We start from the raw sequence: 27,671 nt of genomic DNA, 5'->3' as shown, positions 1-27,671 counted from the left end.
GGCAACAGTTTCTAAACATTTGGATTTTATGGACCAAGAAATTAAAAAGAGAAAGAAACATATAGGGTTACCAATTATAATTTTGTGTAAGAAATATGTATCATTTACTAGTAATATTTTATAATGGAAATGACATTTTAATATGAAAAAGAAATTCTCAGAAGAAAGTAAACTCCATCACAAAACAGAAAAGTTAGCAACCTTATACTGACATATCTCAGCATGCCACCTTTCTCCATGACTCCCCTAAAGCCTCCACATCCCCAGCCATCGCTGTTTTCCTCATTTTGTTGTATACAGGTGTAAACCTTATGTGGGTACCCACTGTCTTAAGTCTCATCTTGTCCAGTCACTCCTGGATACTCTAATTCCCTCTGAGTACCTCCAATGATGGAGAATTTCCCACTGCCTGACAACTCTTCTGACAGCATCTGGCCCAATACCACAGTACTGCCCTGGGTACGCTCCTCTGAGCACAATCCACCTGTGGATGTGGAAACAGGATCATGCAAGTATTCTGTTTAAGATTAAGGTTAGGCTTTAGGCTTCTTAAAAAACCCTCCTCAAAGTACCTTAATCTTTTGGGTTCACTACCCAAAGTCTATTCAGTATCTCTGTGGATAAGACTCCAGAGCCTTGTGAGGCACTGCTGCAGAGGCCAGCTGTAGTAGGGGCCACCTGGCTTCCCCACTGGTTTCATGACGCGACAGCAGCAGGCTGCAAGGGCCCTGCAGAGGATCATCCCTTCTTTACTTTGGCTGAGCCACGTGGCATCATGGGATCTTAATTCCTGAACCAGGGATCAAGCATGTGTTCCCTGGAGTGGAAGCACAGAATCTTAACTTGGAGACCACCAGGGAAGTCTGAGGACTGTCCTTTACTAGGGCTTCCAGTGAAACCTCCAGCATTAGTGAGATCGCATGTCATAAGGCTGAGGAATAAGGAATTTGTTAGGCAACTGTGGGTCTAGCAATATCAATAAGACTTTAAAGTACTTAAATGATCTGCTGATAATATACATTTGCCCTAATCACTTTTCTAATCTCATCCTTAAGAATGAGGGTCTGAGATCTGTTCATTCTTGATCAGTGATCAATACTCCATGCAAGTGTTCACCCTGAAAACATTTCAAAATTTACAGCTGCTTAATGCAGTTACAAAAGAGATACACATTCTGACCTTGAAGGAAAGCTCATCTTCATTCTCCCCATGGAAATCATACAAGGCTTTGGCCTTCCTCCCCTTCAGTGATAAAGCAGCCACACCTTTTGCCTCAGCTATGAAGACACCAAAAATTCAAATACATAGAAAGTCATTGACTAAAACACAAATCAAACATTTTAAGAAATCCCCTCGTCACTTCCAGGACATAATATTTTCAATTAATTTTGAATTTATTTTAACTTGCAAAAAGATGAAGGATGTTCTCTTAGCAGAAAAAAAATTACAGAAAATATATTCAGGAGATAAAACTAGCCATTATTGATTAAAGGTATCTTTATCTCTTTTTCCCCCATAACTTCAACAAATTATATGCAGAAAGTTTGCATAACCTTATGAATTAACTTTCAAAAACAGGCAAACAACTGAAATTGAGCACGGCCAGAGGAACAAGAAATCAGTATCATTTCAAAGGTCTTGGGGGTCCCCTTGGAGGGTAAGAGCCTCCCGGGCAGCAGTGGTACCTGAGCAGGGCCGCACAAAGACGGCAGGGAAGATGCCCTCTCGGCCCCGCAGTCTGCCTTTGTACCAGTCGGAGTCCACTCGCTCCAGGATCAGGATCCGGTCTCCCCTCTTGAAGGCTAAGTCTTCACTGGTCTCTGCCATGAAACTGTGCAGAGCTTCGCACCATTCTCCACAAAGATTGTTCTCCTGTTACAAATCAGTTTGGTAAGAAACGTGAAATTTTATTTCAGATTAATTTTCACAAAGCTTAAAAAGTGGTGGCAAAAAAACTAAGGGGTCATAACATTTCAAAGTCTGAGGGCCACTTTAAATCACTCAATACCTAACGTCACTAGTGAGTTTCAGAAATTAAAGCTCCCAGTAACTTTTTCTTAAAATTCTAAATGACATGTGATAAAATTTGTGACTTTTGCTTTTAAGGGATATATAATGCTTAAGTAAAAGTTTCTTTCTAATTACAGTCTATGACATTGTGTGTGCTAAGTCACTTCAGACATGTCCGACTCTCTGCAACTCCACGGACTGTAGCCTGCCAGGCTCCTCTGTACATGGGATTCTCCAGGTAAGAATACTGGAGTGGGTTGCCAGGCCCTCCTTCAGGGGATCTTCCCAACCCAGGGACTGAACCTATGTCTCCTGCAATGTCTTCTGCATTGGCAGGTGGGCTCTTTACCACTAGCACCAACTGGGAAGCTCATGATCTATGACATTAGTTACATTAAAAAATTAGATAACAGCTTATCATATTTGTATATAGTATTTATGACACTATGAAAACATTCTGGCAAACATATAATTTTCCTTTTTTCTTTTTTTTTGGCCACACAGTGCAGCTTGTGGGATTTTTTTATTAATTTATTTTTTATTGAAGGATAATTGCTTTACAAGCTTGTGGGATTTTAATTCCCAGACCAGGGATTGAACCCAGGCTCTTGGTATTGGAAGCCCAGAATCCTAACCACTGGACTTCCAGGGAATTTCCAAGCATATAATTTTCAGTGAAGCTCTTTACCTAAATTAGGAAGGATCAGAATGGGCAGTCTGTTAATTCCCAGGTCTTTACCTGGTGACTCAGCAACAAAGGATCTGCCTGCAATGCAGGAGATATAGGTTCCATCCCTGGATCAAGAAGATCCCTGGAGGAGGAAATGGCAACTCACTTCAGTATTCTTGCCTAGAAAATTCCATGGACAGAGGAGCTTGGTGGGCTACAGCCCATGGAGTTGCAAACAGTTGGACACGAGTGTGCACATGACTGAACAGTGAGCACACCACCTGGCTGAGAGGTTATCGGACCCCATGGCCCAAGTCTCCATCAGTCCACACTTCTAATTTTTCAAGTCACAGTTCGCTTCAAGGCTGGCAGGGTAACCACCTGGCGTGATGGTTCATGCTCCAACAAGAATGCTTTTTGCTGCAAACACATCATAAGAGGGTTCTGCTCTGTGACAAGGAGTCTCTGCGAACTCGGATGGGAGCCCTGTGTTCAAGAAGCTCAAGCAGGGAGGCAAAGATTACACTAAGATCAAAAGCTTAGAGCCAGATGGGCCTGGGTTCCAGACCAGTTCTGTCACTCCCAGTTAACACAGGGCAAGGCGTTTCACTACGCTAAGCCTTAGCTTCATCTTAGGGCTCACGTGGGGTCAAACGAGGTGTTGCATGTAGACTGCTCAGCACAGGGCCTGGCACACCTTAAGTGCTCAGCAGTTGATGGCTTCAAAGAGAAACAACGACTAAGCAAACAAAAAGCCTAACCCTCTCCTCTTGTTCCCGCACTTGAGAAACCAACTCTACAGAAGAGTCCTTGTCACTCCTGGGCAACAGTGGCCACCATGAGGACGTTTCCTTTCGAAGAACTGTGGTCACTTTCTTTCCTGTTTAACGATCAGTGGGGGGATGAAAGAACTGAGACACACAGCCCAGTGACCCCTGACATTGTGACAAACAACGACCCTGTCAGGCTCGTCTCCTAAAACCTGTCACAAAAAACGATGGAAGTCACTCACACTCCTGTCCAGTTTGAACTTTGGAAGTCATGCTAAACACTAAAAATTTTACTACATTTTTTCTCTCTCCCACTATAAAATAATGCAAATGTTCCTGAACATTTGGCAAGTTCAGAAATGTATGAAGAATGGGAAATATACCCAAACTCCAGTACTTTGGCCACCTCATGCGAAGAGTTGACTCATTGGAAAAGACTCTGATGCTGGGAGGGATTGGGGGCAGGAGGAGAAGGGGACGGCAGAGGATGAGACGGCTAGATGGCATCACCGACTCAATGGACGTGAGTCTCAGTGAACTCCGGGAGTTGGTGATGGACAGGGAGGCCTGGCGTGCTGCGATTCATGGGGTAGAGAAGAATCGGACACGACTGAGCGACTGATCTGATCTATAATGTTAACCACCTAAGGAAACTGAATGTTAACAACTTAAATACATTTCCTGCTAGTCTTTTTATGCTGTATATTCAGTTTCACTATATGTTTTCCTCCCATGACATTTACTTTACAAATCTAGTTTTTCATGGCCTCAGAACATTTTCCCAATAATGGCTATATTCAGGTTATTTCCAGTTTTTTCACATTATAATAACGCCACTATGACCATCTTTGTGACTAAAACCTTGTCTCATTTTTCATCTTTAGGGTGAGAGATAAAAACAATAACAATAATCTGTACTTTTCCTCTTTTAACAATCACTTACCTGTAATTACTTGTTTGCTGTTGTTGTACTGAATCTTTGGTTAACTAGATATGTTAAATGGTATTTTACTGTCTCCTTACAAGGCCTTTCTTTGATTACTGTAAGGTTAAATGACTTTCTTAGGGACTTCCCGATGGTCCAGTGGTTAAAACTCTGTGCTCCCAACACAGGGAGCATGGGTTTGAGACCTGGACAGGGAACCAAGGTGCGCGGCCAAAAAAACCCCAAAACAAACCTTTTTTACTATCAGCCACTTATACTATCTCTTTCATGAATATTCCAATAATGTCTCTTTCCTCGTTAATTTTTATCAGTGTTTGTATGTTTTTCTAATTCATTTGTATGATGAGCTCTGTGAGCAAGAAAGGCATTGATCACCTATTTACCTCAAATATCTGCTACACGAATTAAAAAATTAAACACTGCTTTTGATAATTATGATTTTAATAGTCCTCCCAGAGATAAAACTTGGCTTTCACCACAGTTATCTATTCAAGCAGCCTACCTGAGAATTTGCACCAGAATCTTCTTTTTTGGTCTTTGGTGGTACCTTTGTGCCTATATTTTAAAAGAAAAATCAAAACTTGAGATGTAAAGACCACACAGCATTGGGGAAAATCTTTCAGAGGAAAGTAAAAAGTCTGGGATTCCAGATCAGTCTCTTCACCTACTGGCTACTAGCTTTGCCAGGCCAGTACAAACTACATTCTCTGGGTTTGTTTTCTTTACTGTAGACTGAAAGAGGAAACGCATTAGTTATACTCTACAGGCCATTTCTGTTTAAAAGTTGATGATTCTTTTTTTTGCCATCTCTAACATGAAGCTTCCCTGATAGCTAATATGAACGGCTTCCCTGATAGCTCAGTTGGTAAAGAACCCACCTGCAATGAAGAAGACCCGGTTCAATTCTTGGGTCGGGAAGATCCCCTGGAGAAGGGAAAGGCTACCCACTCCAGTATTCTGGCCTGGAGAAGTCCACAGACTGTGTAGCCCATGGGGTTGCAAAGAGTTGGACATGACTGAGCAACTTTAGTAAAAAAAACATGAAGCTACTGCTAATCATCTAAAATGCAAATGCCAGCTCTTTGAGAGACTGCCCCAATAATGACTATCCCCAACATGACAAATACCATTTAAAAATCATTTTTCCTTCTACCCTAAAAAATATGGCAATATGGATTATTATTCAACTTAAGTATTAACCTATTACCTGGTTTATTTGAATTAGGATAGTACACAATAAAAAGCCATATTCTCAATACTCACTTAAAACATTTGTACCAGAAGTGGGATGATCCTCAATGAGTTCCACAAAGTTAAGGGGGAAGATTCCAGATCTGTCTCCAAGTTCTCCTCTCGCCCACTCATCATTCACATACTCTTTAAGAATAATAATTTCTCCCTCTGAGAAACTTAACTCGTCCTTCTGGTCTCCAATATACTCAAATCGAGCAACACACCTTGGGCCTCTGAAGAAAGAAGATCACATTTGTGGGTTAAACTAGGCACTACTAACTTTCAAAATGCCTGGAAACCCTCATTTAATCCTTCAGTGAATATTTATTTTGTATTTACTTTGAAACAAGATATACTAGGCATAATTTAAAATTTCCATGAAAAAGAATAAGCTACATTTCTAAATGACAGTCCTTACTTTGTAGATTCGAGCCTGTTTCACTCAGAAAGGCTAAAGTCAAGGTTTCTAGCACATGCAGAATGCCAGATAAGCAGCTGGCGGTTGGTTTAGGTTGTCACACCTTTTGATCACCTTTTCAGGACAGAATCCCCCCAGTCTCCATGTTTTTGTATCCCTGGGCCACAGTAATCCAGGGCCGAGTCTGAACCCTCTCAGTCATAAACACACTGAGTTTAGAAGTATTAATCCTGAGGATCTCAGGGCAAGACATCAAACTTTCATGGCAGAAATGCAATGGGCATCAGCTGGGCAGGGTAGATGCTTAAGACATGCTGAATCAGTGAGTTCTGTATATAGATGAATGGTCTTCAAAACTAGGAGGTTCAAAGAAAACACACTCGGCACATTATCTTATAACATTTAATCTTATACCTAATACTGTTGTTTTAAAGTGATTTTTGTATCTCCTTTAAAAAGGCTTCATTTCTGAGAATTGGAACAATCCTTAAATGATCTGCAATTCTGACTGATAATAAGATAAAAACAGAGATGAAATTGCATCCCTCGAAGACATGACTGTATACCAAACCTTCGACTTGAGGCTTCAGAAAGGAAGTTTCAAAGGCAATGACAAAGGAGAGGCAATTGCCTGAAAAGAAAAGGTTGGTACTGGCTGCAATCAAAGTCTGATTTAAGTCAGGTCAGTGGATCAACGGCTATGAAAGCCCACTTCAAATTCAACCTGCTGACACAGTGAACACTGCTTAAAAACAGGAGAAAAGCTGAACCTGAAACAGAATTAAACTATTGTGGCCTCAGAAGCTTTCTTATTTGTGATAACCTTTGCATTTATTTTCTGAAGTCCTCAGAGAGCATATCTTCTTATGTCTGACCTATTCAAAGACAGGTTTACAGTCTTCAGGAGGTACTGCATTCTATTAATTTGCTCATTTAACTGGAATATAAAGTTGCATTGTGGCAATGTTTTAAATCACAAAGGAGTTACAATGATGCAGAAAAGGATACATAAATTCACAGAAAGGTCTTCAAACATAAAAGAAGCCTCCTCCAAATTAACTCCTCCTTTACTTTCTTCTGCTGCTGCTACGTCGCTTCAGTCGTGTCCGACTCTGAGCGACCCCATAGACGGCAGCCCACCAGGCTCCCCTGTCCCTGGGATTCTCCAGGCAAGAACACTGGAGTGGGTTGCCATTTCCTTCTCCAGTGCATAAAAGTGAGAAGTGAAAGTGAAGTCGCTCAGTCGTGTCTGACTCTTAGCAACCCCATGGACTGCGGCCCACCAGGGTCCTCCATCCATGGGATTTACTTTCTTCTAGATACTTTCAAAAACAAAACAATACAACATACCTGGCAGATCTGTAGACTTCATATTTCTATTAGGTTTAAATACTTTCTATTGTTGGAGGAGAGAGTGGGCTCTTGTCGAACACTCAGAAATGAACTGTCTGAGGAGACACATGGGCTGACAAAGCAAGAAGCTTTGTTGGGAAGGGGCGCCCGGGTGGAGAGCAGCAGGGTAAGGGAACCCAGAAGGACTGCTCTGCCACACGACTGGCAGTCCCAGGTTTTACTGTAATGGGGTGAGCCTCCTGGTTGTCTCTGACTCAGGGTCCTTCCTGGTGGCGTGTGCATTGATCAGCCAAGAAGAATTTCAGCAGGAAGGATTCTGGGACGTTGGTAGGACATATTATAGGCTGGCATCTCCCCTCCTTTTGGCCCCTCCCAAATTCTTCCAGTTAGTTTTATAAGACATATTATGGGCAGGCATCTCCTCCTTTTTTTGGCCTCTCCCAAATTTTCCTGGTTAGTTTTCATGCTTCTTATTGGGACCTCCTATTGTGAGACAACTTGTTCAAGTGGTTATCATCATGCCTGGTCAACGCAGGTGGTTTTGGTCAATGGTTCCTTAACACTATGACAAAAATATTTGAACTTTCTAGAAATCAGTTTGGTAGATAAATACCAGAAGGCCAACATAAAATGCAGTGGATGATGAAACCTGTCTCTTCAGACAAGGTTCGGCTGTGGGAAGCACCAGGACAGACCGTGGCTGTCTATACGCCCTACATTGGCACAGAGGGTTGCCACTATCAGCATGCTGCAATTTCATCAGGATTTTTAAACAAGTCGTTTTCCTCATAATTAAAAAAGACATACTGAGAATCTGAATAATCATGCATCTGAAGTGTTTAAGCTTGTTAATTCTTTATGATATAAATGCTCACATCCTTTGTATTTTGTGCAAAAGAACACAAGTAAAACTTACTTAACACAATGAGATGAGATGGATTCCTGTTTCCCATTTCCTCCTGGAACATCAATCTAGTAAAGACAAAAATCAAGGCAACAATTGTATTATTTCATAAGATAAATTTAAGGCTAAGTAATTAGGAAATTTACAGCTGAGGTTAACCAGTTTAGCTAGGTATTAAATTGACAAAACATACCATAGATGCTAAAAAGGTACGAAATCCAGAATTTGGGTTTTGAAAAAACTCCATAACTTGTGATGTGGCCCTTCTTGTATAGACAACCCATCTTCCTCTTATTTGCTGGAATAAGCACATTATGCCATTCCCACCTAACTGGGGCTCTCCAGCTCACATCCCCTAAGTTGAAAACATCAGGTGAGGAGGGCTTAGCACAGAAACTAGGCATAGGTACTATCTAGACGCCTAGCCAAAGTGTTGGTAGAACTCTGCAATACTTCCATGACCCCAAATAAAACCTTTTAATCAAACTTGTGAAGCTCTCCCTTTTCATAACTCTGGGCCATTTTTTCCCCTTCACTGTAAGTAGGGAAGGAAGAGAGGACTTAGCACTCAGGGAGCATCTAGGGGTGAGCACGTTATATAATACCTCATCTACAAGGCTCAGCAGAGCTAAGTTGTGATGAAATATTTGACCATAATGCACTAAGTCGGAAAACTACTTAAAGCTTTGAGATTTACATTAAATAAAGCAGTGCCCTTCTTGATGAATTCCAAAAGTTTGAAGTTTTAAAACAATTTTTTAAACTTGCAGGCTTAGAAATAACACACCAATAATGTGGCAAATGCAGTGTGGCTGATTTCAGTGTGGTAACTGTGCTTTTTCAAGCACTGCCACACTGGGCAGAAGAAAAATGGGGAAGAGCGCTAAACCAACATTATTCTTAATGTTAATGTAGAGAATGTGGTTGGGTTTCTCCAGAGAATCAGGGTATTTATACATCAGACTACTTGGAAGACCCACATTTTGTAATTCAAGAGACTCAATCTCATTTATACTTGAAAAACATAGGTTATCTGTTATGTCTGTTTGCTAAGTTTCTGATGGAAAATCATTTGCTTCCCCGCCTCAAATAAGCGGCTCATGTTCAACTATTTAAGCTAGCTTTATTGATATCTTTCAGTATCAGTAAGTCATATCAGCAGGTGAGTCATTCTCTTCCCACTGATGTAAATGCTCGCGTGGCAGTCTTAGTTCATCTCTGTGTTTCTCAGCCACCCGGGCTTAACACTCAGGGCTCTACCACAGGGGTCTGCTTTCACCAGGTAGGCTGTGAGGGTGTGTAAAATTATGACACTTTAATATAGTATTTCTCAGTCAGATTTGAAACTATTAAGTGAAAAACCATTCCCTCCAATGAAAGTACTTTAGTACTGCCAAATCTATTTTTTTTTTAAAGAAGAATCTTTTAATCTATTTGTTTATGGCTGTACTGGGTCTTTGTGCTGTGTGGGCTCTCTCTAGCTGCAGTGAGTGGGAGCTACTCTCCAGCTGCAGTGCACGGACTCCTCACTGTGCTGGCTTCTCCTGCTGTGGAGCGCTGGCTTCTCCTGCTGTGGGGCACTGGCTCCAGCACGTGGGCTGCAGCAGTTGGGGCACATAGGCTCTCGAGCTTGGCCTTGGTAGTTCGGTGCACTGGCTTAGCTGCCCCAAGGCATGTGAGATCTTTCCAGACCAAGGATTGAACCTCTGTTCCCTGCACTGCAAGGTGGATTCTTAACCACTGGACCATCAGGGAAATCTTATATATATATATATATATATATTTTTTTTTTTTTTTAAAGACAGAAATGAATGGGGATGGAAAGAATGAAAGAAATCAATAATGAAATGCACTCCAAAGAAAAAGAGAAGTGGTACCATAACCTTGGAGAACAAACATTCCTATACGACAATCCAGTATCGTTAATTCTTGTTTGCTGAATGTTTCAGAGAATTAACATATACCCTCATGTGCTTATCAACCCTCCAAGAATAGCTGATTCACCAGTGGACCTGCAGTAGCTTTTTACCTTAGGATTTCAGATAGCATTTAAGCATTAAGTTCTAATGCTCCATAATATGTTAATAATTAACTACTACCTAGTTGAACAAACCTTTATTTCTGAATTTTTCAAATACTAAACGAATTAATGGAAGAGACAGAACCAGAAGCCAAGAATCTAGGCATCTGGTTATTTTTTTCAAACTGTGAATTACATAGACTCCACTGAATATGTGACCAATTTCAACATGCACGATCTACTTACAATCACTTTGACGTAGTTGGCTGGAAATACACCAGTCTGGTTTCTACATTTCCCTCTGTACCAATCTGTATCTATTTTTTCCAGAAGATAAACAATCTCTCCAGAAGTGAGGCTCAGATCATCAGCTTGTTCTGTATGGTAAAATTATAATGATGCATGATCAGTTACCCTGGTTGCAGAGCTGAATAAAGCAGAGCACAGAGTGGCATTTACTTCTGTCCACCAAGGCGGTATGTTCTACCGATTCTGAGAACAGATTATACTAATTGAATTGACTTTAAAAATATTTTTTTTTCTGGATATTGCTATTATGAGTTTCCCCTTTTAAGATCAAATGAGATATATTTACCAGGCACTGAGTGATAGGGAATGCTTGTTTAAGCACACACACACACAAAACATTGCACTTGCCAGAGATTCTTCTGTGCCAATATAAACGTCTGCTGAATACATATTTTAACAATGAAACACGAAACAATTTATAGACACGGTATAATATTCATATGATTCTCAACCATGCTAAAAAATCATTTCAATCTCAAAATACTAAGGGAGTCCTACTGCTCTTCAGCATATAAATTTACTCACACTGAAATAAAAATCAGTCTACCAAGTGGACAAAAAAAAGGTTATAAATAAATCTGGAATTTATTTTATTTGAATCCTTGGATATAAAAGGTACTTTAAAATTGATTACAAAAATGTGTGTTTTCACTTCATCAGCAATAGCTGAGCTATGTGCGTTGGTTTTACAACCCTTAGCAGAAAAGAACTTCACTTATTAAAGCTGAATTAATTTCATTATGTTGGGAAAGAGTTAAACAGCTTCCAACTGGTAGGCAAGCTGCTATTTGTTCCTGTGTAAGGGGAACACTCTCTCCTCTCTCTCTCACAGGGAGTATCAAAAGCAAGGGTGTGCAGGTAAGCCTTCTGGCATGGCTGGGTGCAGTCAACTCTTCCTGAAGGTGGGGTGATGGATAAGATGGCCTGTCCAGTCCAGGGCTCCATGGGTACAGAAAGTGAGGACAGACGTCCTTGAGAGGTTAACCTTGGGAGGATGCCCGATCTTGGATCCGAAGGTTCTACCACTGTATCATCTGTGTCCTCACCTGCTGGGAAATCATGAAGAACGATGGCATGAGGGGCAGCACTGTCAACAGGCTTCTGAGGGCAGCTTGGGTCCTGAGGGAGAAGCAGAGCAGTGAGTGCGGTGTGCATGATGAACACTGGGTTCATTATTCACTCAGAGACCATTATTTTTTTCCTCATTGGGGTCCTCTTGACACAATTATGAGTACAAGATGCAAACCACACAGTTGAGCCAAACAAGAGAATCATGACCAAGTGGAAAAGGTATGAGTCCCTGCTGGAGGAGAATTATCTCAATTATGATAGCCCCCACGCAGAGTCGGACACGACTGAAACGACTTAGCAGCAGCAGCAGCCAGCATTTTTCTTAAACTGAGAGAGTAAACAAAAGGAAATTAAACTTAAGCTTTTGTCGGTTGTTTTTGTGTTTTAAAGCAGCATCTACTCTACCCTGAGGTAGTCATTTTTACCACTTCACCTTTCAGGGATCGCTTTTTCCATAAACTATGATCAGGACTAAACCTTAAGAACAAGACCTTAAAAGTATTCTCTTCATTAAGATGGAAAAAGAAGGAAGTTCTGCAATTTACACTCTTGCCTTTAATAATGAAAAGAGCTAATGACTTTTACAAAAGTATAATTCACAAAAAGTAAAATCCATTTCATTTATTACCACTTAACTGAATGCCTTCTCTAATTTGAAAGCCAATGCTACCTCCCATGCCTGGCCTGGATTTTCTATTTAATCTGAATGGTTTATTCAATAGTAATTCTAAGTAAATTAGCAAAGAGAATTCAATATTCTCTACCCATCTAACCAGCTGCTTAGACTGGCCAGAGGAGAAGCCACATTTGAAGAGTGCCTGTTTCTTAATGACAAGCAGTTGTTATCCACATCATCATCACCATCCAGTCTGACTGACGGATATTATTTGGAATTATAACTTAATTGCTTTGATTCTTAAATGAAAGTGATTTTTTGGTGCCTTTCTCGTCTCTTCCTTCCTTTAATGGCCCCTGCCCATCAGGGACTGCCCCTCTCCTGACCATGATGTTCAGACCTCAGGGGTCATGGCCCACTCCCTCCACGTCCGCCCTGCAGCTCCTTTGCGCAGCTCTTTTCTGAATCAACTGTAAGGCAGCTGTGGAGGCACGCTGCCTTCTCTCACGTCAGCTGAGCGTAATACAGGAAGGGCTAAGGCAGCTTGGTGTGTTAGTTTACCAAAGCAACACCGACATTTTCTTAGAGGCTGCTTAGTGCTTTTTCTTAAATAAATGGGCATAATGGGAATTTCAGGGATTGTGGAAAGGAACTATGAGATATGTGAAGCCTGGAGGGGCTTTAAAAATTACTATTTATCCAATTTAGTATATGTGTGGTTTTCATTTTTTTCTGATTTACGTCTGTAGACAAAGGGATGACTGCTCCAATAAATGGTGTTAGGCTAGATGGCTTTATATCTGGAAAAAGTGAAGGCAGAGGCCTACCCCACACCAAACATAAACATGGACCTGCAGATGGACCGAGGCCTACACACCAGCCGAACGGGTGGAGGAGGGACCACAGGCAGCCTGTGCCTCCTGCTCCCCCTCCCCGCCTCCTGTGCACGGCTGTCCCCTTGATGCTGCTCATCACCTTGGCCTGGCAGGTGAAGGGCGAGAGGGCAGGCGAACGGGGCTGGCCACAGGGGCAGGAACAACTCAGGGGCAGGAACACACCATTAGAGGGGGTATCTGGGAGGAAAATCTAACATATTTCAAAGTTCTTCCTAGTATGACTATAATAGCTAATCCTAATGAGTAATGAGAATAGTTAATATACGCTGTTTGCCCACTATGCACTATTCACTATACTAAGCACCTTACAGGTGCTAAATTACCTAAATTAATTAGCTCATTTAATTTTTTAAGGATCTTTGAGATATAAGGCACTTGCCATAAAATTCAAGCATTTAAAGTGTACCTAATTTTAGCATATTCACAGCATTGTGTGACCATCACCACAATCTAACTTTAGGACACATTTATGATCCCTCCAGAAGCCTCCCACCCATTGGCCATCACTCCCCCTCACCTTCCCCCAGCCCTGGGCAACCACAAATCTACCTTCTGGATTTACTCATTCTGAACTTTCATATAAATGGAATCATAATGATAAATCAATTCTATAATCAACTCTGAGGATTCTCATATCTATTTCACACATTTAAAAAATGAGGTTCAGAGAGGTCAGATCACTGCCTCCGGTGGTGGGAGGGGAAGTGAGACCCGCAGCTGTGGGAGCCATGCGAGGTGACAATCCCTGCCTCCCTGCTCGGACAGCCCGGCCTTAACTCATAAAGTGCAATGTCTTCTGTTGACTAAGGCAGGGGAGAGCCTAACACAGTTTTAGGGATATTTACCTTCACACTAGGCTTTCAAGTAGGTTTTACTTTTCTGAAAAGGGTAATGTTAGCCATGACCCAGAGCCTGAGAGAGGCCCCACTTGGGTTTCACCAGCTGTGGGTCACTGGTGGTCACCTTTCTGCAAGTCTATGGCACAAGCATGAGGAAGGTAATGTTCCAAGGGACAAAACCGTGAGTGTTTATAAAGAATAAGCTGTAATTTTTTCAGCTTCTGTTTGTCATCAAGGAAAGCTTTCCGGCAGTACAATCCCCATGGCTACCCACCAACGTGTTCAAAAGAGAGGCAGAACAGTGGTCACAGATGGGTAATGCTTCCTGAAACAAAGAGAAAGTGAGCGACAGAAGAGCTTTCCCCACGAGGCTGAAGTCAGAAATGTTACCATTCCAGCTGTGGCCAGCATAACACATATCTTCTCTGCTCTCTGAAACTCGAATCTTTAGTTTCTTGGCAAACCTCAAATGACAGACTGCCCTCCAAGAAGAACTGGATGAGATTATGCAAACTAGGATGATGGCAAACCAAAGACTTTAACTTGGCCTAATGACTGATAGGTCTCATTCTTCATGTTCGCCACATTACCTAAGACAGTGAAAATTTAACTGGGTACCCTAAGCAGCTCTTTAAAAAATATGCCTCTGTAAATTGTTCAATGGCATTTTTCTTGCTCAACAAATGACCTTCAATAATCATTGTATTCTCCTAGGCTCCACAGATTTGTTAGGCCTAAATAGTGAATTCAGAGTGTTGTAACATTTCATTTCATTATTTTATGACCTATGATCAGAGAAACAAGGTCTATACTCACCTTAAATCTTACTGGGAAGTGTTTTAATGTCAGCCTTTATAGGGCCCTCCTTAAAATAATTATCCATTCTGCTAGAAAACCAATCTCTAGTACTTTGGTAAATGTATTTACATTATTTCAAAAGTAAATAGCTCTCACAGTTGAAAATTAATGACTACGTGTCTTGGATGCTGTAAGTCAGCATGATACGAGGAAGGCAAGCCACCCGGTAGTCACTCTGTATCAAAGTGATTAGTCTGGCAGCGGCAAGTCTCTTAGAAGTAATTTATTCTTAAAATGGAATAAAACGCTACTGTAATTTTTACTCTGGTTAAAATAAACGTGCTAATAAAAACCTGAGGATGAGCTATAATTAATAGTTCTATGAAATGTGCTGCCATGTGTGATATGAGGATGGTACGGTATCAATTCCTCACATTTGGTCTGCTGCTAAGATGTTCATCAAGCGGCGTGATGATCTTCATCTGAGACAGGTGAACTCTGCCGGCATCGTCTCCCTTCTGGCACTCCAAGTAATTACCTTCTGCCTGCTTCAGTATCACCAGGACGTCCCCACGCTGTAAGGTACAATACCACTCTCTGAAGCAATTATTATTTAATAAAACATTATTACTTTTTCCACATTTTAATCTTTGGAGCCTAAAGCATTTAATAATGTGTAAAACAGTAGCAGAGGCCAGCAAATTTTTTAAAAAACTTGTCAGTAAAGAAGGAGCTCTACTTTACCTTACAAGAAAGTTCTCCAGGGTTTTGCGGGATGACATCTTCATTGGCAATTCCATGAGGCACAGACAGCTTGAACATAAACCAATATAAAGGATTATTCATAATCAAATAACTGCGTCCTAAGAGGCCGATCAGGTGGGGATTTGGCACACGCGCCTGCAGCGTAACTTCCAGCAGGTAAACTCTTCCCTCAGCTTCCGCAAGCTCAGGATCGTTGGCAGGGCTGCCGCTTCTCAGGACACGCAGAGTCCTCGGGGGCCTGGGGCTGAGCACACAGGACTCGGGGGCTGAGGGCAGCCTAAGGTGCCCCTTCAGTCACAACCGAGAAGGCCTGCTCCACCAGCTTCCCAGAGCACCAGGAGGGTGAATGCTCGGCACTGGCCTCGGCCTGCAGTTCAGGGGCTGACGGGGGACTGGACAGGCTGCTTCTACCTGCCTTTAATCTCTCTCCCTGCAGTCTCTCTGGCGCAAGTGTCTATTTAAACCCATTTCACTGCCTGACCTCAGTCATTCCTGGTCACTCAGCCTTGTCTGATCCTAGAATGGCTTTTACGTCTGTCGGCTGTTCTGGCCAGAGGACTCTGCTCCCTGCCTTGGTAAATTCCAGCTGATGAGCACGTGTCAGCCCAGGAGATGTGATCACACAAGCTCACGTACAGCAAGGAAAGGGAGCAAAGACACGCAGCGCACGGGCGCGGCCCCAGGAGCAGGGAGGGTGGGGCGGCGCGCAGCAGCTGTCAGAGCGCCAGGGTGCAGAGACCCTGGGGGGCAATTTAATGGTGGGGCAGCCACAGGACAGATGGGGGGTTTGAGGAGTTACTTTGTAAAGAGACATACTACTCTAATATATCATCATTTTGATTTATTAATTTCTTTACTTTTCTGGCCTGGAGAATTTCATGGACTATATAGTCCATGGGGTCGCAAAGAGTTGGACACAACTGAGAGACTTTCACTCTCACTTCACTTTTAAGTTATTCAAATGCTTTCTTGACATTATATAGCTATGCTAAGACCGATAAGCAAAATTTGATACCCCCAGTGAGGCTCTTAACATGGAACAGCCAATGTGAGTACAGACTTTACAATTAGTAACATGATTTTCTTTCTCTTTTTTTGGCCACACCGGCTGGGCTTTGTGAGAGCTTAGTTCCCCAACCAGGGATTGAAGCCACGCCCATGCAGGCGAAGTGTGGAGTCCTAACACTGGACACCAGGGAAGCCCTGTAACACTGTTTCCTTAGTGTGGCTTAACGCTAAAGAGCATGGGCTTAGACCAGTCAATCTGGGTTCAAACCGTGGCTCCACCATCACTGGCTTTGTGATTCCGGACAGGCCATTTAATCTCTCTGAGTACTATTTTCTTCATTTGCATAACAGACATAATAATAGTATCCACTTCACAGGGTTGATGTGAGGAATAAATCAGATCAGATCAGTCGCTCAGTCGTGTCCGACTCTTTGCGACCCCATGAATTGCAGCACGCCAAGCCTCCCTGTCCATCACCAACTCCCGGAGTTCACTCAGACTCACGTCCATCGAGTCAGTGATGCCATCCAGCCATCTCATCCTCTGTTGTCCTCTTCTCCTCTTGCCCCCAATCCCTCCCAGCATCAGTCTTTTCCAATGAGTCAACTCTTCGCATGAGGTGGCCAAAGTACTGGAGTTTCAGCTTTAGCATCAGTCCTTCCAAAGAAATCCCAGGGCTGATCTCCTTCAGAATGGACTGGTTGGATCTCCTTGCAGTCCAAGGGACTCCCAAGAGTCTTCTCCAACACCACAGTTCAAAAGCATCAATTCTTCAGCGCTCAGCCTTCTTCACAGTCCAACTCTCACATCCATACATGACCACAGGAAAAACCATAGCCTTGACTAGATGAACCTTTGTTGGCAAAGTAATGTCTCTGCTTTTGAATATGCTATCTAGGTTGGTCATAATTTTCCTTCCAAGGAGTAAGCGTCTTTTAATTTCATGACTGCAGTCACCATCTGCAGTGCTTTTGGAGCCCAGAAAAATAAAATCTGACACTGTTTCCACTGTTTCCCCATGTATTTCCCATGAAGTGATGGGACCGGATGCCATGATCTTCGTTTTCTGAATGTTGAGCTTTAAGCCAACTTTTTCACTCTCCTCTTTCACTTTCATCAAGAGGCTTTTTAGTTCCTCTTCACTTTCTGCCATAAGGGTGGTGTCATCTGCATATCTGAGGTTATTGATATTTCTCCCGGCAATCTTGATTCCAGCTTGTGTTTCTTCCAGTCCAGCGTTTCTCATGATGTACTCTGCATGTAAGTTAAATAAACTGGGTGACAATATACAGCCTTGACGTACTCCTTTTCCTATTTGGAACCAGTCTGTTGTTCCATGTCCAGTTTTAACTGTTGTTTCCTGACCTGCATACAAATTTCTCAAGAGGAAGATCAGGTGGTCTGGTATTCCCATCTCTTGAAGAATTTTCCACAGTTTACTGTGATCCACACAGTCAAAGGCTTTGGCATAGTCAATAAAGCAGAAGGAGATGTTTTTCTGGAACTCTCGCTTTTTCCATGATCCAGCGGATGTTGGCAATTTGATCTCTGGTTCCTCTGCCTTTTCTAAAACCAGCTTGAACATCAGCAAGTTCATGGTTCACATATTGCTGGAAGCCTGGCTTGGAGAATTTTGAGCATTACTTTACTAGCATGTGAGATGAGTGCAATTGTGCAGTAGTTTGAGCATTCTTTGGCATTGCCTTTCTTTGGGATTGGAATGAAAACTGACCTTTTCCAGTCCTGTGGCCACTGCTGAGTTTTCCAAATTTGCTGGCATATGGAGTGCAGCACTTTCACAGCATCATCTTTGAGGATTTGAAATAGCTCCACTGGAATTCCATCACCTCCACTAGCTTTGTTCGTAGTGATGCTTTCTAAGGCCCACTTGACTTCACATTCCAGGATGTCTGGCTCTAGGTCAGTGATCACACCATCGTGATTATCTGGGTCGTGAAGATCTTTTTTGTACAGTTCTTCTGTGTATTCTTGCCATCTCTTCTTAATATCCTCTGCTTCTGTTAGGTCCATACCATTTCTGTCCTTTATTGAGCCCATCTTTGCATGAAATGTTCCTTTGGTATCTCTGATTTTCTTGAAGAGATCTCTAGTCTTTCCCATTCTGTTGTTTTCCTCTATTTCTTTGCATTGATCACTGAAGAAGGCTTTCTTATCTCTTCTTGCTATTCTTTGGAACTCTGCATTCAGATGTTTATATCTTTCCTTTTCTCCTTTGCTTTTCACTTTTCTTCTTTTCACAGCTATTTGTAAGGCCTCCCCAGACAGCCATTTTGCTTTTTTGCATTTCTTTTCCATGGGGATGGTCTTGATCCCTGTCTCCTGTACAATGTCATGAACCTCATTCCATAGTTCATCAGGCACTCTATCTATCAGATCTAGGCAGTGCTTCAAACAATGCCTGACTCATGAGTACTCAACACATCAGCTGCTGCTTTTATTAAGTAACCCTATCCCAATTAAAATGTTATCAGTTTAAATAAATATGAATATATATGAATATCCTACCTCCTTCTTTTCTGTCTATATCATTCCCTTAAGAAGAGAGAAAAAAATCTTAAATGGTTTAAAATGAGAACAATTTCCAGCTCAATGATGGAACTGTAGAACAACAGGAAATGAATAAATGCTGTTCTTGTTAAGAGCTACTGTTGTACAATTGTTTAGAAAGTGCCAACATTCCTGCTTCTTATCATTTTAATTTGCTCTAGATTTCATCAGGTTAACCTGACCAAAGTAGAGAGAACACGTCAATTCCGAAGACAAAGGCTTAAGGTCACAGGAGAAGAAAAACATTCAGAGAGAACAAAATTAATATCTCAACTATCTTGATTATTGATGAAAACTTCTAACTGGTAACTCTTAAATGGACCATGATAATCAGATTTTTAAAAGTGGAAAATGAGGGAAAAACCATTTTAATAAGAACTTTCTTTCCACTTCACTTCAAATTTTACTCTGTGGGCAAGGCACACAGAGTATTAAGATACAAACTATACTGAGATGTGAATATAATATCTGTCAGATACTCCCATCAGTATAATCTACTGAGTCAGGTTTTTCAGAGTTTCTGTTTGGTCAAGCCAGATAGCACATTGCAATCCCTGTCTGCCCTGCTTCCTTTTCCACAGTTTTTCCTAAACTGTGCTTTAAAGACTTAGGTTTATCACAGCCTACTTGTCGAAAGCACTCTAGCATCACGGGGCAATTACACATTTGTCTCACCAACTTTTTCTAAGGAACAGGGGTCTTATATATACTTTAGGACAAACCTCTGGACCAAAACCATTTTTAAAAGTTACATTTACCATGTACTTCCTGTAGAGAGGGTGTCCTGGTTTGGGGCGCGGGGGCAGTACTGGATCTTGATTTTTAAAGACTTGACTCTTGGCTTTTGAGAGTCCAGGTGCCAAGTTACTTGGTTTTTTCTGAAGATCCATGTCAGAAGAAGACCGATTAAAAGGCAGCTTTTTATTTGATGTTCTGGTTGCTGGAAGTTTAGGGGGAGGTGGTCTCTCAGGGGCCCCCTTGGGAGGAGGCTGTCGAGCTGGTATGACTTTTCCATTTACAGGCCTGAAATTCAATGTGGCAGCTGTGAGTCAGTGTTTGATTGATAGTAGTTCTGCTTTGTCCTTTCTTACACACACACACACACACACACGCACGCACGCAGCTTTCTGCTAATGTAACACCATTTACTGAAACATGCAGGGTATGCTATTTTTCAGCAAATGACTGCTGCATTAAACATTATATTATTAGAAGAAATGCCATGATGTTCCAGCTTCCTCTTATCTTGCACTAGAGATTCATTAGTTCAAGACAAACAAGCATTTACTATCATGAGCTCTCTAAGGCCCCATTTGCTCTTAAACACACCATGACTGTTTCAGAAAACTAAGCACTTTCTACCAAAGCCTGAGATGAAAAGCTTATAATAAGATATCATGTAGATGTGATGGGGTCTTCTAGATTATTAGGAAGGGAAAAACAAACTCTAATGTTCATGTCCTAGGAATCATTATTAAAACTCTAATTTAGATTAAAACAAAGAAAGCTAATTCTGAAAATAGGATAGCAATACCAGCTCAATGGATGTGAGTTTGAGCAAACTCCAGGAGATGGTGGAGGACAGGGAGGCCTGGCATGCTGCAGTCCATGGGGTCAAAAAGAGTTGGACACAACTTAGCAACTGAACAACAACAACAGAGATTCATGTGTGTGCTCTGTGAATGGTTAGATTATGCTAAACAAGAAACAGAGATGCCTACAACCTGCTGTCAGAAGTAGACTGTGGGCTAGTGGCCTGGGGAACTTTGTGACTTATTTCTAAAAAAAGATAGAAGGCCAACAACATGGGGAAAAAGGTCTGGTCTTGGAGTCATTAGATTTTCTTTAACTGGCTTTTTAGAGGTTTTCCCACGCTTACCTACCTGGGTGGCAACCTTGGGGGTCCTCGCCCAGAACCTCCTGATTGACCAGCAATGTCAGATTCCTGAAAGAATCAGAGAATGCTTTTTAGTTAAGGTTAATCTGAAACAAGAGCTTGTCAGGAGGAATTATGGACAAATTTTTGGCTAGATCTGTAAGTGGAAATGTAGCTGAGTTACAGAAAGGAGATTAAAAGAGTCTTCTCGTCTCGGTCCTCACTGTCCCTGTCACAATGCAACTGAGGAGAGAGAGGAAGAGGCCGGGGTCTGCTGCTGTGGACCACGGCCCACCCGACGGCACTGGTGATGACACAGCCAGCACGTTCTAAGGAGGTAAGGAAGATGCTTAACTCGTGGCAGCTTACACAGCACCAACTTAAGCAGGCACTGCAGGGAATTCTTTTTAAATATGGCATTTATTTATCCCATGACAATACTTAAGATATGCAGTGCTCCTAGTTTAAACACACAGTAAGTGGGGTGGTGATTAGTTTGTTTTACCTAGAAAAGCCAAATCTCTTATACTGGCTGGTTTCCACATTGTGTGATGTGTTTTGAACTGGAAGGAAGTGGGAACATAACAGAAACTTAAGGAGTGGCCTGAAAGGAGAGCATGTGAGTAGGAACAGACAAGGCTTGAGAAAGCAGAGAGCTTATACCACAGGAATCCCTTAGAAGTGGAGTAGCCCTCATAGTCAACAGAAGAGTCTGAAATGCAGTACTTGGATGCAATCTCAAAAACGACAGAATGATCTCTGTTCATTTCCAAGACAAACCATTCAATATCACGGTAATACAAGCCTATGCCCCAACCAATAATGCTGAAGAAGCTGAAGTTGAATGGTTCTATGAAGACTTACAAGACCTTCTAGAACTAACACCCAAAATGATGTCCTTTTCATTATAGGGGACTGGAATGCAAAGTAGAAAATCAAGAAATAGCTGGAGTAACAGGCAAATTTGGCCTTGGAGTACAGAATGAAGCAGGGCAAAGGCTAATAGAGTTCTGCCAAGAGAATGTACTGGTCATAGCAAACACCCTCTTCCAACATCACAAGAGAAGACTCTACACATGGACATCACCAGATGGTCAACAATGAAATCAGACTGATTATATTCTTTGCAGCCAAAGATGAATAAGCTCTATACAGTCAGCAAAAGCAAGACTGGGAGCTGACTGTGGCTCAGATCATGAACTCCTTATTGCCAAATTCAGACTTAAATTGAAGAAAGTAGGGAAAACCACTAGACCATTCAGGTATGGCCTAAATCAAATCTCTTACGATTATACAGTGGAAGTGACAAATAGATTCAAGGGCCTAGATCTGATAGACAGAGTGCGTAAAGAACTATGGACTGACGTTCGTGACATTGTACAGGAGACAGGGATCAAGACCATCCCCAAGAAAAAGAAGTGCAAAAGGCAAAATGGTTGTCTGAGGAGGCCTTGCAAATAGCTGTGAAAAGAAGAGAAGCAAAAGGCAAAGGAGAAAAGGAAAGATATAAGCATCTGAATGCAGAGTTCCAAAGAATAGCAAGGAAAGGTAAGAAAGCCTTCCTCAGTGATCAATGCAAAGAAATAGAGGAAAACAACAGAATGGGAAAGACTAGAGATCTTCTTCAAGAAAATTAGAGATACCAAGGGAATATTTCATGCAAAGATGAGCACAATAAAGAACAGAAATGGTATGGACCTAAAGGAAGCAGAAGATATTAAGAAGAGGTGGCAAGAATACACAGAAGAACTATACAAAAAGATCTTTACAACCCAGATAACCACGATGGTGTGATCACTCACCTAGAGCCAGACATCCTGGAATGTGAAGTCAAGTAGGCCTTAGGAAGCATCAAGAAGAACAAAGCTAGTGAGGTGATAGAATTCCAGTTGAGCTATTTCAAATCCTCAAAGATGATGCTGTGAAAGTGCTGCACTCAATATGCCAGCAAATTTGGAAAACTCAGCAGTGGCCATGGGACTGGAAAAGGTCAGTTTTCATTCCAATCCCAAAGAAAGGCAATGCCAAAGAATGCTCAAACTACCGCACAATTGCACTCATCTCACACGCTAGTAAAGTAATGCTCAAAATTCTCCAAGCCAGGCTTTAATAGTACATGAACCGTGAACTTCCACATGTTCAAGCTCGATTTAGAAAAGGCAGAGGAACCAGAGATCAAATTGCCAACATCCGTTGGATCATCGAAAAAGCAAGAGTTCCAGAAAAACATCTCCTTCTGCTTTATTGACTATGCCAAAGCCTTTGACTGTGTGGATCAACAAACAAACTGTGGAAAATTCTGAAAGAGATGGGAATACCAGACCACCTGACCTGCCTCCTGAGAAATCTGTATGCAGGTCAGGAAGCGACAGTTAGAACTGGACATGGAACAACAGCTGGTTCTAAATCGGGAAAGGAGTACGTCAAGGCTGTATATTGTCACTCTGCTTATTTAACTTATGTGCAGAGCATATCATGAGAAATGCAGGGCTGGATAAAGCACAAGCTGGAATCAAGATTTCTGGGAGAAATATCAATAACCTCAGATATGCAGATGACACCACCCTTATGGCAGAAAGCAAAGAAGAACTAAAGAGCCTCTTGATGAAAGTGAAAGTGGAGAGTGAAAAAATTGGCTTAAAGCTCAACATTCAGAAAACTAAGATCATGGCATCTGGTCCCCTCACTTCATGGCAAATAGGTGGGGAAACAATGGAAACAGTGACAGATTTTATTTTGGGGGGCTGTAATATCACTGCAAATGGTGACTGCAGCCATGAAATTAAAAGACCTTTGCTCCTTGGAAGAAAAGTTATGGTCAACCTAGACCGCATATTAAAAAGAAGAGACATTACTTTACCAACAAAGATCCATCTAGTCAAGACTATGGTTTTTCCAGTAGTCGTGTATAGATGTGAGAGTTGGAGTATAAAGAAAGCTGAGCACTGAAGAATTGATGCTTTTGAATTGTGGTGTTGGAGGAGATTTTTGAGAATCCCTTGGCCTGCAAGGAGATCCAACCAGTCCATCCTAAAGGAAATCAGTCCTGAATATTTATTGGAAAAACTGATGCTAAAGCTGAAACTTCAATACTTTGGCCACCTGATGCGAAGAACTGACTCATTTGAAAAGATCCCGATGCTGGGAAAGGTTGAAGGCAGGAGGAGACGGGGATGACAGAGGATGATATGGTTGGATGGCATCACCAGCAGTTGGTGATGGACAGTGAAGCCTGGTGTGCTGCAGTCCACAGGGTCACAAAGAGTCGGACACGACTGAGCAACTGAAATGAAGTGAACTGAACTATACAACTAGAGCGAAGGGGTTGATGTGCTGAGAAGATTTTTGGAGGAAAGAGCAAAGGGAGGTGGTGTGAAAAACAAGAGCGGGAGAGTTGGAATGTTTGGCCTGAAAGTAGATGAGAGAAGTTGGAAGTGTGGAGATCAACAGGAAGACTCCTCTAGAAGGGGTTCAAACTGTGCTAATTAAATAAGTTTTCTGAACATGTTATTGCCCAGGGACTGGGTAATGAATATAAAACATGGAAAACTTTTTCAGATCATCTGTTGAATGAGAAGTTAAAGGCTCTTAATGCCAAGACTTCTATTCTTTATTTTAAGGGAAAAGTCCTCACTAAATTCTTCTAATTCTAATTGAGTCTCTTTTTTCAACTTTCCTACTTTCTAAGCCCTGACCACTGACATCCAGGACATAATATTTTTCCAATACCACCTGAGGGGAGGGGAATGCTAGGTCTTCAAAATTACATTCCTTTTTTTTTTCCTGTAAAGGAGATATAGCTACAGATTGATAATCTTTGGGCTAATTTGGCCTCTTTTCCCCCTTCTCATCTTACAAATGAGTTAAAACTCACTTCTGTGATTTGTAATTCACACTGAATATTTACATCTTTTCCTTAAATGCCAAATGATTAATTGCTAATAGCTGCGATCATCTGAATATGTTTCAATGTTTTATAATCCCATTTTAAAAAACAAATTAAGCTTGCCCTTAAAACTTGGTTTCACTAATGAGTTCAGTTAATGTAGTGAGGCAAGTCACCAGCTCATAAACCCTGCAATATTACAAACCATCATCCATGCCTTATAAATACACTGCCTATATGCTTCCCAACAAATCTTGCTATGATACCTGAAAAACTCATTTACTTCCTTGGCCACCTTTAAAACTGAAACAAAGAGAAAAACACTCTAGCTGATAGGTAGGAACTCTTATATCTTTTCTTCAAAATTACTTAATAATTAAGGGCAGATTAAAAAAAGATGTATAAATTTGACATAGAAAATTATAGATGATGTACTTTAATAAAGACATACCACACAATCCTAATCTTCTACCAAATATTAGCTGCAGTTTTCTCTGGGTGGTTTATATATCTTTACGGGAGATCTTAAATATCTCTCTAATTTCTCAATTTTGAATTGAGAAATAAATCAGAAAAAAAGGGAGCATACTCGAATCTTCCAGGGCTGTTCGGCACATTCCAGAAGGCACTGCTGCAGTGCACAGACTTCGTGTACTGAGAGGAGGGGCTTGGTTCCCGCAGGGGCCACGGTCTCAGCGTCCGGTCAAGTCCGGGTTTGTGCACAGCTTCTGCTGACAGTCTTTGGAAGATTACTGATTAGGGATTTCCTGTTCTTCAGTATTCCACACATGCAGGGAGCTTCTCTGTACTGGCATTGTGCAGTTTTCCTCTAGCTCTGACATCCCTGAACTTTGACTTTTGATGTGTTTGGGCAAGCATTTTAGTTCTGGGCGAAGTTGGTGTTTCTGTTTGGACTGCCCCGCAGATGCCATCTTTTTGTTCATCTTCCTTGGGATGGTTTCTTATGTTCAACTTAAAAATAATTCCAGCCCCCTCCCCCCTTTCTTGCTGTATATTCAAAAGACATTTCTTCCAAAACCGCATTCTTGGGTGCTAGAATCACTGAGCAGCCTCTGCAGATGTGCCTTCTCTTCTTTCTCCAGGCACTGATACCACTTCTCCCGTCCTGAACTCATCAGAGAGCTCCTGGGCTGCAGCTGAGACACCTTGACCCTCTGGGCCACATCCCCCAGCTCTCTTCCTGCGCTGGCTGGCAGACCCTGGGTTTCCACAGAGGAGTGTGCTCCTGTGACAGAATGGCGCCACTGCCTCCTGATGTTTCTCACCCTGGAGTCCCTTATCGTTTAAGTGAGGACTGAGATTTTGCAAGGACAGCCATCTTGTCATGAGTTGGAAAATTCCCTGGCTCTTAAGGCAGGAGAAGCAGTAGAGGGTCTTTGTTCTGCGCCTCATCAGGAGACTTACCTGTCAAAGACCCTCTCCACGTGGGTCATCACACTGGTGACACATTCTTTCCAGAGATCTTTCCCCACACCTGAAGGCTTTCTGGCCTCTGGTCTAAAATTCACTCAGTATGTCATTCTTAAAACAAAAGGAATTTCTCAGTCATAAATTTCTGGCCCTGGAAATCTATGTGCGTGACTTCAGCCAAATCATTTAACCTGTGATCTCTTTCTCTTTCTTCTTCCTTCAGACCCAGCGTGTCTATTATGTACGCATTCTTTACCGCACAGCACAGGGGGCTCGGAGCTCCCCCTCCCCACCCTCTGTAAACACTGCAGGGCGGGATTTCTGTCATGCTAGTCACGTGAGGTATAAACAGTTATGAATAAAGTTTCCTCTCCAGATGGTTTAGTTTATTCTGACTTCCTTTTCTTTCTTCTTTTTTTTTCTATGTTGGAGTTGCTCTGTGGATTGCTTAACACCAAATGGAGTAATACTTAACATTTTAATAGAGCGTTATGGTTGATAAGGCCCACGACTCAGTGAATGCTAAGTATATCCACTCGTCATCGTCTCGCTCCATTCTACTACCCTTCAGTAACCTTCTCAAGTAACTTTTTCTCCATGGAAGTATGGGATTTCCCTCATTCAACAACTCTATGGCAGGAGCTCTAGCATCCTCTTTTGGGTTTTCTTGGCCCAGTTTTAATAAAAATTTATTACCAAGTACTTTGAAATGCAAGTGATCACTAAATTTTAATCCAGCCTACAGGAAACTCTCATTAACTTGATATTGGCTAATTCAATTTAATGGATCCATCAAAGAAATTTCTCTTCACTAGATGATTAGATCAGTTTGCATGTATAATAAGCAGAGTTAATTCACAATGTAAAACTATCATGAAATTTGAACTGAAAATTTGGCTCAAAGACTTTAAGAACTGGTTTCTTTTGGAACAAACTATAAAGATAACCTAGGAATTTCAAAAAGTATGGAATAATGGTATTGAAGTTGTAATTTTTTAAAAAATGTGTATATATTTAACCTTTTGACCACCATCTGTTAACAAGCACATGCTAAAGCGCTATTTTTAAAATTAAAAAATAACTTTCTCCTAAATTTCAGATGAACAAATGCTCATGATTACCTTAAAATGATGTGATTCATCCAGTATTTCAAATATAATCTGATCACTGAATTAAATCTGTTTTCACAACAAAGAGCCAGTACAACCAAAAATGTAAAAAATAATAAAAATTTTAAAAGACAATATACTGGTATAGGGCAAATTATTTTATGATGAGCCTAA

General features: G+C 41.5%; 1 protein-coding gene across 25 annotated transcripts in view; it reads right to left on the bottom strand.

Annotated features, from left to right (window-relative positions):
* Window positions 1-27,671, bottom strand: part of SH3D19 (SH3 domain containing 19) — a 204,548-nt gene that overhangs the window by 4,102 nt on the left and 172,775 nt on the right. For all 25 annotated transcript variants that reach the window (XM_086346344.1, XM_086346345.1, XM_086346354.1 and 22 more), the window contains 11 exons: window positions 21,079-21,140; window positions 19,954-20,218; window positions 15,598-15,666; window positions 15,288-15,428; window positions 11,680-11,752; window positions 10,571-10,701; window positions 8,317-8,372; window positions 5,660-5,862; window positions 4,899-4,951; window positions 1,686-1,872; window positions 1,180-1,277 (listed from right to left, as the gene is read on the bottom strand). In XM_086346344.1, the coding sequence (XP_086202470.1) occupies window positions 1,180-1,277; window positions 1,686-1,872; window positions 4,899-4,951; window positions 5,660-5,862; window positions 8,317-8,372; window positions 10,571-10,701; window positions 11,680-11,752; window positions 15,288-15,428; window positions 15,598-15,666; window positions 19,954-20,218; window positions 21,079-21,140 (1,338 nt within the window). The remainder of the gene's footprint in view (window positions 1-1,179; window positions 1,278-1,685; window positions 1,873-4,898; window positions 4,952-5,659; window positions 5,863-8,316; window positions 8,373-10,570; window positions 10,702-11,679; window positions 11,753-15,287; window positions 15,429-15,597; window positions 15,667-19,953; window positions 20,219-21,078; window positions 21,141-27,671) is intronic.

The sequence above is a fragment of the Bos grunniens genome, chromosome 17 (genome assembly GCF_055505025.1).
Source record: "Bos grunniens cultivar Pamir isolate PY7600 chromosome 17, Bosgru_T2T1.0, whole genome shotgun sequence".
NCBI lineage: Eukaryota > Metazoa > Chordata > Mammalia > Artiodactyla > Bovidae > Bos > Bos grunniens.
The sequence above is the reverse complement of the archived record's forward strand: the minus strand, read 5'-3'. Positions and strand labels throughout refer to the sequence as shown.